This window comes from Mustela putorius, unplaced genomic scaffold (assembly GCF_011764305.1).
Source record: "Mustela putorius furo isolate JIRA1106 unplaced genomic scaffold, ASM1176430v1.1 tig00000508_pilon_pilon_pilon, whole genome shotgun sequence".
NCBI lineage: Eukaryota > Metazoa > Chordata > Mammalia > Carnivora > Mustelidae > Mustela > Mustela putorius.
Window position 1 is genome coordinate 15,181,626 of NW_025421402.1, and position 13,711 is coordinate 15,195,336.

The following is a 13,711-nucleotide window of genomic DNA, read 5'->3' on the forward strand; positions in this document are numbered from 1 at the left end:
CAAATGAATAAATAAAATCTTTAAAAAAAAAATTCTTTACTCTGCAAGAGAAAATTGCTTACATAAAGAAGCGACCCAAGCCAGGCTCCTTATCTTTCCCAAAAAGATTTCTCATGCCTTCTATCTGACTTAGGCATCGTCAGAAACAATCACCTGTATTTAGGAAATCCTCCCAGCTACTTAGTCTTTCATTGTGTTCCAACTCCCATCAATAGCCTGCCGGAGAAAACTGTATTTAAAGGAAATTGTATATGAGATATGTTAATTACTCATCATGCTATATTAAGCAATAGAAACAGGATAGATAACTTCAGCTCCTTAAGTGAACTCATATAGGCAAACAGGGACTGAGAGAGTTAACTGAACTGTGGTAACCAAGAGGCACTGATAAAAGTTGACTTAAATAAAACAGATGTTAATTTATATCTCACATAGTAGCCCCCAAATGAGTGAATCAGATGGCGTTCTATTTCAACAGCCCAGGTTCCTTCTCTTATGTGGTTTGGCTCTTTTAGGGTGTTGTCCATGTCAGCAGAGTTGAAACTGAGAAAAAATGTCTACATTCCGCCCAGGGAAATTATGAAGAGAGAACAGAAAGGGACATAGCTAATGTTTTGTGCTTATGACGCCCAAAGACATACATCATTTATTTTCACATTTTATTGGTACGAACATAGGCACAAGGCCAGGAGTAACTCCAAGGCTGGTAAGTGTGTGTAGTGTCTAGGTTGATGGGTATGGGGAACACCACCTTCAAGGGGGAGGGGATAGGAAATGATACTATGCAATAGTTGGTGGTTCTACCTTTTAGCCAAGTTAGATCATTACAAAGCGACATCTCCTCTTTGTCTATCTTCAACTCACCATAGAAAAGCTTTTCTTTGAATGCCATGACCAAATTCTTATTAGAAATGGCTTTCCAATTTTTTTTCTTTTGTAAAACTGCTATTGACAACACTGTCAACATTTTAGAGACACAGTAATACTTTATACTGATACTAAATAATGATATATTAAGTTCCAAACATATATTATCTCATTTCATTCCTATCACAACATTTTAAAGATACTGGATGAGGAAACCAGGGTTCAGTGAGGTTAAGTGGCTTGCTTTAGTCATAGCGCTAAAAAAACACTGGGACTGGGATCCAAACTCAAGTTTCCCTGATTCCAAAGTTTATTTTTTAAAATCATCCCTTCATAAGGCTTCATAGGAATTTGTAATTTTCCTAGTTAGGAGAATCTGAAAAAGTGAGAATAGATGGAATCACCCACAGGAGAACTGGAGTGTGAAAAAAATTTCACCCAATCATTTGATTTTTCAAATCAATCCCAAATCATCATCTTTATGCAAAATCCTCTAATTGTTAAATGTTATAAAAATGTTACTTAAGAAAAATACTATAGGCAAGACAGCGTAGGGCGGATGGGGAAGTAAATGTGGTCTGTGTGCTGCCAGTTTGCTATATGAACCCTAAAAAGGAACTGAAGAAATGTGGGGATGCTTTTACCTCACGTGAGACCACACAGTGAAGCAAACATTCAAAATGAGTCCTTCTAAAATGCTCAATAACATTCCCGTTAATCTGTGGTTAGTAAAAATTTACCAGAAATACGCAGCTATCAGAATGGTGTATCCATGGGGAGGTCACAGTTAAGACAGAATATGGTTTTTCAAAAATACATTTTTATGTTTTTTTGAAAGGCAATCTTTAATAAGTAAATATTTATAAATGTATCCAATTGATTTTCATCCTATAGTTTTGTGCCTTTTAGCATATTCAACAATGTGCCAAACGTATCCAGGAAACCAAGGAAACAACTTAAATTAAAATTGCAAAAAAGAGGTGGCCCTATCACAGAGGAGTGACTAGTTAATTTACTTAGGCTAGCAGGTTGCACGAAGGAAGAAAATGATAATGCAACAAGCTTTGGGAGAGCTGACCCTCTTCTGAGAGTTAACCTTTGCGCTCACAAATAGTTATCTGAAATATTTCTAAGGTATGAATGGAAATAACAGCAGATTGCATTACCTACATCCCGAAGGTCAGAGGTTCAGATTACCAAGGTAATGAAACTTCAGCGAGCTGCTGCAGATCTATTAGGTTTGTCAGTTTTTATAAGCACGCTTACTTCAGGCATGCAATTATAACGTAAAGGACCCATACTGGCAAAAATTCAGCAGCTGGATGTTAGCAGCAGTATTCAAATGTCAGATGAGGGGGAGGATATCCACCTTTATGAGCAGGCTTTTAAGATGAGTCAGGTGGTGAGGGTAAAGTAGGGAGGAAGAGGGAGAGATGAATGCAAATATATCAGACATAAAAATCCATCTCCAGATAAAAACTTTGTATTTTTCCCAGAGGTGTCTCAGAGGGTAATCATAAGCATCAATTAATTTCCATTCTTCCATTTAAATGGCTTAAGAGATCCCAACAGAGGTGACACAGATTATTAGAAACCAGCAACTTTATAAAAACCCCTAGGGTGATAGTCTTCTGTAAAAATGGGTTATTTAGTGGCAATGTAGATCAACAGAGCAGGTACAGATTTTAATTTACTGTTAATGTCACCTAATCCTGGTTTTAATTTACAACTGATAAAATATAACATGGAGGCAAATCCACTCAGACTTTCTAAATGGAACAGGAAGCATGTCTTAAGCTGGCACAAAACTCAAAGGTTGAATGAAAATCACGTGATTACTATTCCCTAGTCATCCCGGGCCAAGAGTAGTTTTATAGCTATGGAGACTCTAACCATAGATGGTTACCCTAGCAGGTACAATTCTCTTTCATGAGACAAACATTTCACTTGGGGATTTGTGAATCAGATGTTTCTCGATATGTGGTACTATTCTAGTAAGTTTTGATTCAACTACTTGCCAGATCTCAAGTGGTATTTCTAAGAATGATTACAACACCTATTTCCATGATAAATTCATTGCTGTTTTTTTTTTAAGATTTTATTTATTTATTTGGCAGAGAGAGAAATCACAACTAGGCAGAGAGGCAGGCAGAGAGAGAGGGGGGAAGCAGGCTCCCCGCCGAGCAGAGAGCCCAACATGGGGCTCGATCCCAGGACCCTGAGATCATGACCTGTGCTGAAGGCAGAGGCTCAACCCACTGAACCACCCAGGGGCCCCTCATTGCTGTTTTCTAATGGTGATAACGGATCACTACAAATTAACAGGTCTGCTGTTAAACGCTATTCTGCAGACCAACAAGATCTGAAATTTCAGTATTTGTGTTTCTAAAATTGCAGGAGCAGATTAGATCCATCTGTAAGCTCTTCTAACTGCCCATAAAGGTGTGCTTTGAATAGGGTCAGGGCGAGGCCCCTGCATTATTGAAGCAAATCCAGTGGTGATGTCCAGGTTCCATTTTCCTTTGTGAAGTTGGAATTCTGTCTACAACCAGCGCTGAAGATGATTCACTCGGAAAAATCCCTCATATGACTGCAATCCTGTCAATGGTTCTTGCTAATAAGTACTGAGTTACAAGATGGGGGGCAGAGCTTTTCTGTGGAAAGTGCACAGTATTGCATTCTAGCAAATTAACACACGGACATTGCTATCACGACTGGTTGGTGTGACAGAAATTACTTTCCCGACCAAAAGGAATGGAAGAGGACGAGAAGGCCCAAGAAGGATGTCAAAGTAGGGAGAGAGAGTCTGGCTCTGAAGAGTATCACAAGCATCTCAGATTTTTGTTGTTTTTATTTTTTAATGCGTCCAATTGAAATTCATGTTGGTATAATACGCTAAGGGGAACTAAAGACATGAGACGCTAACTTACTTGGTTTAGCCCATGTCACATCTATGGCAGTGTGGTTAAGAACGGTCGCAGTGAGGTTGGTGCCCCTCTTTGGAAGACCAGCTAATGTTGTCACGGTAGCTTCTTGGCTCGGTGTAAAACCCACGCTGTTGTGTACAAACACCTTATACTCGTACGTCGTAAACCTGAAAGGTCATTTTTCAAAAAGTCATTACATATTTCTCTTTTAAGGAAAACAAAACACACACATTGCTTTTTTCTTAAAAAATACAGTATTCCCCAAATGTACAACATGCTGTTTCCCCCACAAAAGGGAATTATCTTCTTTTTCTCCCTCCAACAAAAAACATGCCACTATCTTTGTAGCTCTGGAGCCTTCACCACAGTGTCAGGGAAAATATTTTATTAGGAATGCTAAAGCAAATAACCACTCTTTAAAACAAATGTGGTTTATCGTTTTCTCACTCTTACTGTTTTCGGAAGTGGTGAGGATTACAGCTCAATTCAAGATGCAATTACAAACCTGGCAACAGGCCAGTGTTCTATCTGAATTTGATCCAGACAGTTTTATGCTCTTCTTTTGGGAAACTCATCCATTTTCAAATATCAGAATCCCTCATCACCATTTTCTTCCTACACCTATCCTTCCCTCCCATAATCTCATTGGAAGACTGATAAACCCCTAAATTAAATTGTAACTGTGACCAAAGGGTACAACATTCTCCCACCGAGAGTTTTGCTACAGCGAGCTGCATTTTGCTATCATGTGAACATATTTACTTGAGTCAATACAGTGGAAACTGAATATTGTTTTGCAGAAGGAGAAAACTGGACATGGGGATGTGAGATGATGAGGACTTCCCAAGTCACGTATTAAATCAATGATAAAGTAAAGCCATCATTTTTTTTTTTAAGTCTTTTTTGGCTCTTTCAGGCAGAAGACTGTCATGCTTTCTTCATTTGGTTCAAAACCACCCACATAGGAAAATGCTATTTATAGACACAGTCAGGCTTTGCGTGGACAATGGCTTAGACCATGAAATTTGCTTCAACATGTTACACAGCACATCACTATCCCCGGGGTCATCCAGTACGCAGGGCATATGCTGGCCTTAGATCATCATCACCTTTTTTGGGTTTATGATGTCATCCCAGACACCCTGCATCCAATGCAGGGCCCATGGAATGTGTTTCAGTAAGTCACAACTTATCAGGCTTGACAAAGAGGGAATGCCATTTATAGGGTTGTGTCAAATAATTCTGCCAGGATTCTCACAGCATTTTGCTGCCACCTATATTGAAGTCTGCTTCTACTGCTTGTTGAAGTCATCTTATTTTTCACTCATGGTCCAAAGATATTTTTGCAGGGCTGTGACTCAGCCACATATAAGGTGTCGGTCTGTTGTAGTGATGGGTAAGGACAGTGATTTCTTCGAGGCTATTTACCTATTTCCCCCAAATAAGTACTAGCATCAAATTTTCTACATTTGTTTGCTTTACCCTTTCTTCTTGTAACTTATTTTCTTTCTTTTTTTTCCTGCTCTGTATGATGTAATGGGTTGAATTCTGTGCTCCCAACCCCCCACCAGTATGTTTAAGTTCCAACCCCTGGTACCTGTGAATGTGAACTTATTTGGAGATAGGGATTTTGCAGACACAGTCAAGTCGAGGTCATACTAGGTTCAGGAAAGCCCAAAATGCAATGGACTGATGTCTTTATAAAAACAGAGGAAAATTTTGATACAGATACAGACACACACACAGGGAGAAGATGGCCTTGTGAAGATGGGCAGACATTGAAGTTATACAGTCACGAGCCAAGGAACAACTTGGAACACATCATAAGTTGGAACAGGCAAGAAACAATTTTTCTCCAGACACTGAAGGAAGCATGACCCTGACAACAACTTAATTTTGGACTTTTAGCCTCCAGAAGTGCAAAACAATAAATTTCTATTGTTTTTTGTCACCCAGTTCATTTCTAGCAGCTAGAAGAAACTACCACAAATGTTTTTCGGCAAGTGCCAAATAGTCAACATGAGCAAGACAGCTGAAAGATAATAATAGCATTTACTTAGTAGTTAGTATGTTTCAGGGATTTTCCACATGGCTTAACTCACTCGTTCCTCACAATTACCCTATGAGAACAACTATTTTAGAAAAGGAGGAGACTAAGGCTCAAAGAGTTAAATAACTTGTCCAAGTTGTCAAGCTGGTAAATGGAACAGCAGAGATTCAAACCCAGACAATCCAATTCTAGAGCTCGCTCTTTTAACCACGATGCAATGCTCCCACCATAATAATGATGGCAATAATAATAATCATCATCATAAGGATAATCTGATGTGTCAGTACTTGGATGATGTCCTATCACTGGGGCTTGACCTTTGAGTTATTTTACTAGCACTGGGCATGGATTTTGCTTATATATCCAGTCTCACCAAGTTTCCTCTGTAACCACTAGTATGAATTTGAAAGATGGTGAGTTGGGGGTAAGAGGAAGCGAGTCTGTGACAACAGAGTAAGACAAAAGCTAATGGCTCACTTGGGAATTGAACCAGCGACCTTGGCTTCATTAGCTTTCTCCGGGAGTGAAATACTTTTAATTGTGTTTTACTTCATGAAATGGCTTAATACAAATTTAGCTAGAGTCTGGAAGCCTAATCTTCTCTCTTACAACAGTTGAATCTTTCTTTCACATGTCTATGCTATTATACATTTAATAATCTTGCTGGCTTTAAAGTGATACCATTTGTGTGGTTCTTTTCTGCAAATGGAATAAACATCACTGACTAAATGATACATTGTAAACAACTTCTGTAGGGATTTTAGGCTATTCCATCATAATTTGGCTGTGCTGAAATATACAATTTATACATGCACAGAAGAATTTGAGGTCATATAGATAACTGGAGTGTCCATTTCCAAAGTAATATTAAAATTTTTGAGTGATACATGGGTGTAGAATATTTCCACTTCAAATAATAAAATACCTGCTACATTTTACAGATAAGAAAACTGAGACCCTAAGAAGGTAAATGGATTTGCCTAAGGCTCTACGACTAGTTAAGATGACTAAACAAGTCTTCTAGTCTCATTTCTAATCTTAAATTCTTTCCATTATTCATCGTTTTATTTAATTGGGAAATCAATAGGCATTTGACTTGATGTCATGCATCTGTCTTTTGCATTTTCTTTAACTTCCAATTGGTTAACTTTTTAAGGATATAGAATCTTGAATTCTCTTCAATAAAATACAAAAATACATCATTTTCATTGCATCCCAAACCTAATCTTTATGTTAGCCAGTGTATAAACTTATGACTATATGTCTCAGTTTGTATTTTGCTACTTCATGTCAAAAAAGAATACACGTATTAGTGTACTTAAAGTGGCTTTTTTTTCTGTCCACTTGAGGTAAGCTCATTTTTGGATGGACTGAGGTGTTGATTATTGACATCAAATGTGACATTCCATTTAGTTAATAATAAAAGGATAATTTTAAAAGAAAAATTCTAGACTCATTGATATCATATACTCATGCAAAACTTAGGTATATCAAACCAATTTCCCAATTTCTTCTCTAAATACTAATTGTGTGTCATAAGACCGTCTTCAAAAAGTACCATTTTAGGGACGCCTGGGTGGCTCAGTTGGTTAAGCAGCTGCCTTCAGCTCAGGTCATGATCCCAGCGTCCTGGGATCGAGTCCCACATCGGGCTCCCTCTGACTCTGCCTTCCACTCTGTCTGCCTGTGCTCGCTCTCGCTCGCTCGCTCTCTGACAAATAAATAAATAAAAATCTTAAAAAAAAAAAAAAGTACCATTTTAAACTCTGTAAGAAACAGCTTTTGAAATCTGCAAAGTGAATGTACACTTCATATAGGGTCTATTCTTTACTCAGTAATACCAAGTGTTTGAGGTCCATTTAGGAATACTGGGTTATTACAATGCTTATTCTCTAAATTATTAATTTGTCTGAGACCACCCTCAAGGTCTCCCTTCACCAAAACACAGAAAATGGAAATTTTTGTTGTTTTATAAGAAATGATTATGGTATTTTTCCTTGTAAAAGATAATTTATACTAAAAACTTATTTATGGTAATGTACTCATTTCAAGGTTCAGTTGTTCCTGCTCAAGTGAATTAGAAAGTTAGGTTCCGTTTAGATGTTGAAGTTCTTATAACCCAGGAATCTGTTTATTTACAGAGTAGCAAATTTCATAAATGAATGAATGGATATTTCATAGTTACTTAAAGCATTCAGTCTTATAACTTTCAGGGCATATACAATTTGGTAAACTAGTATCACAAAAATCTACCTGTCCAACAAAGAAGTCCTACTAAGACTTAGCAAGATGTTTCTTTTACACATTATACTGTCTCTCATGTTGCTACATCATTTCATTCATTCATTCATTCATTCGTTCATTCATTTAAGAATATTTGTTGAACAACATTCTAGATGCTAAACATAACGAACAGGATATCTGTTCCACTGGAGAACATACCTATTTACAGAAATATGTTTTTAAATGAGAACTCCTAAAATATGGGTTCATTTATTCCCTTTTCTTCCAACATGGTTCAGATAGAGCATCTAGCTGAACCTCATCCAGTCATCCAGTCTTCACGGAGGAGGTAATATTTGGGATAGGTACTGATGACAAGTGGCATTTTGTGCAATGAAGACATTTGTCTAGTGGGAAGCAACATTCCAGGGCAAAACGTGTGAAGGCTTGTATCTTGAAAGGGTCTGATGTGTTTTTGTAACCAATAAAATTCTACAGTGCAGCCACAGAATGCCTCAGGTTATTTTCATCAGAATTAAAAATGTGTCAACTTTATTGATGTCCTAACAGAATTCATGTGTCAATATTGTCACCAATATAAATCATGCTTCTGAAAATGCAGGCTACTCACTTGCTTCTTCCACTAACTCTTCTTCATATCGCCACAGCCCAGCACGTGCTGGAGTGCAGCAGCACACCTGGGAGGATTTGAAAAACCTCAGACAGCATACTGTTCCTTACACGCCCAAATCCTTTGTGGGAATGAACACATAAGCAAGCAAAAATGCAACACTTATTTCTACTACTTAAATCTGCAATATATATATTTATATATATATATTTCATTGACAGTATCTGCTTGTTCTTTATACCACTTACTTACCATTTCTAAAAATGCTACTGAAGATTTTTTTCTTTTGATATTGAAGAGTAATGCATATCACCCTTGAAAGTTTTCATAACACGGTACTTTCCAGATTGCGAGGGCAAGCAGCTGCTGTCATATTATTGTGGCCATTTACAATCATGCTGCCAGAAGGACACACTTAAAATAATTTTGCTGTAATTTCTTTCTTTGCTCTACTATGTCATCACATTAGAAAAAAATGCAAAGAAACTAGTTTGGGGGGTTTTTTGTTTGTTTTTTGGTTTTGAATAAAACATGAGGGAAAAAAAAATCTCCTATGACAAAAATGCATTCTTCCACATTTGGAGACTCATTTTTCTTGAGGTAAGGTTTCATACAATGGCACTTGCAAAAGGATAGCTTGAGGTAAGTTTAGAGCAATGAAAAAAAATTCACTGGAGACACTGTGACTCTACTACTTTAATTTAAATGTGAAATAGACACATATTTGCTTATTTTGAATAAGTCTCTTCCTATGAGATGGCACAACAACGTGTATAGAAGTTGGCTTTCATTCTTAGACCTGACTTTTATTCACATTTTCACACTAACAAAGAAAATAAAAGGATCTACTTCATATTAGTGGTCATGGAAGAAAAGCCTTCCTTCCACTTCCATTTTTTTTTCTTTTCTTTCCTTTTTCTGCAATTGACACTGTTTACTGAAACCACAGTTCTACAAAAGCGTGAAAAACCCAAATACAAAGCAGTGACCAGAGCTGCCTGTGAAAAGAACACTCAGGAGAAGAACTGGAAGAGAGGGAAGCCCAGGAGCAAGGCATTAAGAAGAGGTTAGAAGACAAAAGGGTAAGACTGAAGGTCCCAGCAGTCCCTGGCTTCTATAGGCAACATAGGCTACATCCAGGGCGATGGGTGGGGAGAGGGTTTCCTACCTCCCCCTGCCTTCCCTTGGTAGATCCCACCAGGTCTCCTGGAACTGGCCCTGTCTTTCCATATTAGCAAAGCAGCACATGTCATCTGTGTACATTTGATCTTATTGCAAAGGAGGGGAATGAAAGGTCTATTCTTTTAAATATTATCTCCCAGAAACTACATCCTCTTTTAGGGCTTGAAACATTTCATTTTGGAAGGTTTAAAAAAATTAGAATCTATGCCAATAAAATTTAAACTTAGATTTTATGATATATTTAGCTAAAGAATTTAATTTTAAAATACTCAAGTCCAACTATTTTTTGAAAATAAGATGAATATTTAATTTTGAATACTTTCATTTATTTATTTAAAATATTTATTTACAGGGCACCTGGGTGGCTAAGAAGGTTAAGCATCTGCCTTTGGCTCCTCATCAGTGGGGAGCCTGCTTCTCCCTCTCCCTCTGCAATTCCCTCCACTTGTGCTCTCTTAACTCTATGTCTCTGTCAAATAAATAAATAAAATCTTTTTATTTTTATTTTTTTAAAGATTTTATTTATTAATTTGACAGGCAGAGATCACAAGGAGGCAGAGAGACAGGCAGATTGAGAGGAGGAAGCAGGCTCCCTGCTGAGCAAAGGAGCTCAATCCCAGGACCCTGGGATCAGAACCTGAGCCGAAGGCAGAGGCTTTAACCCACTGAGCCACCCAGCTGCCCCTAAATAAAATCTTTTTAAAAAAGATTTATTTACTTATTTTAGAGGCGGGGTAGAGGGGCCAGGGGAGAGAGAGAATCCTCAAGCAGACTCCCCATTGAGCATGGAGCCAGACGTGGGACTCAAGCCCAGGATCCTGAGATCATGACCCACACTGAAATAAAGAGTCAGGCAATTAACCAACTACACCACCCAGGCACCCTGAATACTTTCATTTAAAGATAAGACAATTAATGCATCCTTGAGGAATCACATGGAAGTCTCTTTCCAGACTATCATTGCAAAGAAGTACATTTAGAAAAGGAACAGGAGTTGGAACATACCTCCCTTTATAAATTTAATTGCAGCTAAGGTTCTATTATATACAAGTCAACATCTTCCTTAAAATAGAAAAAATAACTTATTATTTCTTATAACTTGTTCCTCCTGCATCAAATCCAAAACAAAAAAGAGGGCGTGCCATCACTGTGTTCTTGGTAGTTTTATCTGATCACTCAGAAAAAAGGCACTGGAAATCATAAGGGTGAACTGATGTTTACAATGAGGAGGTCGCTGCCCCCCATTAAACCTTGCCTGGCTCACCTCAGCTTCAGATGATAACAGCATGTTCACCAGGTTTTCCAAGTGATGAAAATGTCAGGGAACCCAAAGTTATGGTTCCCCAAACAACCATAACTTGACTATTTTGCACAGAATTATTAAGGAAGAAAAGTTAGGAACTGACAAATCATATAAACTTACAGTTACACGAAGTTCATGTCTACATAGAGCAAAAATTCAATAATGAGACAACTTAACTGTGTAGCTCAGATAAAATCACCTCTTACCTAAGACAATCATAGGAACAAAACTATTTTTGTTTAAACTAAATTATTTAGATAATTAGCTCAGAATATTCTATTCTGTACATGGAGATAAAATGGGAAAAATAACTACTAGAATGATTTGAACTTCAGAATATCATAATAATTTGTATTAAATTGGTGTGTTCTCTATCTATCATAAACATACAGCTAACCAAAATAGATCATTTGACCAACGAAATTGACTTCAATTTATATTTACACTCACAGATACATTCATAAAGGGATGACCAGTGAATCTTAATTTTACTTTTTATATCAAGAAAAGTGCCATTTTAAAAACAGATTCTAGATATAGCTGTGGTGATATCAGGTCAAGATGGAGAGAGACATCTCAGTGTTCCACTTATTTATGTATATGTAAGATAAGAAAGAAGGAATGATGGAGTCTGAGGAGAATAGGAAATTGCTTGTTCTCTTAAAGGCTTTAGAATTCAATTAGTCCTCCCCACTCCAAAAAATAGCAACCAAACAAATAAGTCCAGAAGACAAAAGCCAAAGGGTAGGGTCATTAAGGAGCTGTGAGACAGGTGGGTAACAAAGTGAGCTGAGAGCTCGGGTCCTCCCCTCTGCAGTCTGAGAGACCCCTACCTGGCTTACCAGCAGGGGCCGTGAGCCCTAGCTGTTAGCAGTCAAGGTGGGTAATGGCAGCCTCTACTGAGAAAGATCAATTCGTAAAAGAAGAACGGTCACAGTGCCCATCAGTGGACTAATTTCCAGTTTCCTCTTAGAGCTGTGAGAGAATCCTCCATGGGCTGAAAGGGACCCTAGACTTTTTTTTTTGGACTTACAAAGGGTAGAGGGCTAGAAAAAAAAGTTCTCATCATATGAAGACTCACACTGTTTATGTTTAATGCATATTGTTGTTGTGTTTTTTTTTTTTTTTTTTTAACCACAAGCTGCTTACATGGGCCATAGTAGTTATTTGAATAAAAAAGATTTTTTTTTATTTATTTATTTATTTTGCTAGTCTTAGCAGGAAAAAAAAAATCCCTTGGCATTTAGTATTATGAGGCTAGTCAAAATACCACTCAGCGTATTTTGTTAGATGTATACCTCCCTTTTAGAAATAGCTGTCATCCCTATGTTTATGTCACCTTACATTTCAACTTGATTTCTGGGGATTAAACTATATCTCTTTTCTTAGATCTTAGATTTGGACTTCTTATTAAAAATTCTTAGAGGTATCACTAAAATTTCAATAATAAATATTTGGCTTTGGCTCTCTTTTATAACTTTTCATTTCTTCTACAAAGAAACATTAATTTTCTGAGGTTTATTCTCTTTTTCAAACATCTCATGGCTAAACATCTGTTTCAGTAATGTTACATAGTCAAGGTCTGTCTCTTTTAGAAATGGTATATTTAAGGCCTTCAGAGTTCACAGATTGTAGAAAGTTACTTTTCTATATGATTGTCCTATGCAGTACTGGTGACCAAGTAGCGAACTGGGATGACAGCAATTAATACAAGGGAGCCTGGGTTGCTCAGTTGGTTAAGCATTTGCCTCTGGCTCAGGTCTTGATCTCAGGGTCCTGGGACTGACCCCCACTCCACCCTTCCCCCCATGCTCTTTCGCTCTCAAATAAATAAACAAAATCTTAAAAAAAAAAAAAGCAATTAGTACACACATAGCCATGGGGGTGGTATGTTTTCCTGCACTAGACTGTGAGTGAGGTCTCTGAGTCCAAGGGTTATGCTGAATTCATTTTTGTCTTATCCTAGGGCCTTTCAGCAAGAAGAAATTGCTGAATACATGAATTTCTTCAACTGAAGTGGTAATTATAGAATGGTGTTGGATGAAGTAAATAATTAAAAATAGTGAACAGTCTAGTGGCCATGATAATTTAGGTTGACTTACCCAAAAATGGCAATTTCCTGTGGTTCGCTCTATAGCTTCATCAGATTCATGCTGCCTCCCCACCCCCAGAACCTTACAATATCTGTAAGTTTTTCCCATCACAATCCTTTAAGAAGGATGGAGATTTTCCCTAGTTCCATCCATTCCCCTAAAGAGAATAACAATACAATTAACATTCCTAAGGCACAGAGAAATGAAATAACCCACCCTTTCCTGAGTTAACATATTCATTCATTTAACAACTATTCCTGGGCCCAGGATGTGCAGACAGTAGTCTAGGGACTGAAGGTTCAAAAGTTATGAAAGCAAAGCCCTGCCTCAGGGTGGATCTGAGGACATAATGGGGTGTCCAGACAAGTCCCCAGGTCAGTACATTACTGACTCTAGTGATATGTGAGGGTGTTGTAAGAATACAGAGGGGCAGCT

The 13,711-nt window shown here is 37.6% G+C and overlaps 1 protein-coding gene across 1 annotated transcript in view; it reads right to left on the reverse strand.

The window, feature by feature from the left end:
- Positions 1 to 13,711, reverse strand: part of USH2A (usherin) — a 681,643-nt gene that overhangs the window by 213,373 nt on the left and 454,559 nt on the right. The window contains exon 43 of the mRNA XM_045081155.1: positions 3,798 to 3,961. Within this exon, the coding sequence (XP_044937090.1) occupies positions 3,798 to 3,961 (164 nt within the window). The remainder of the gene's footprint in view (positions 1 to 3,797; positions 3,962 to 13,711) is intronic.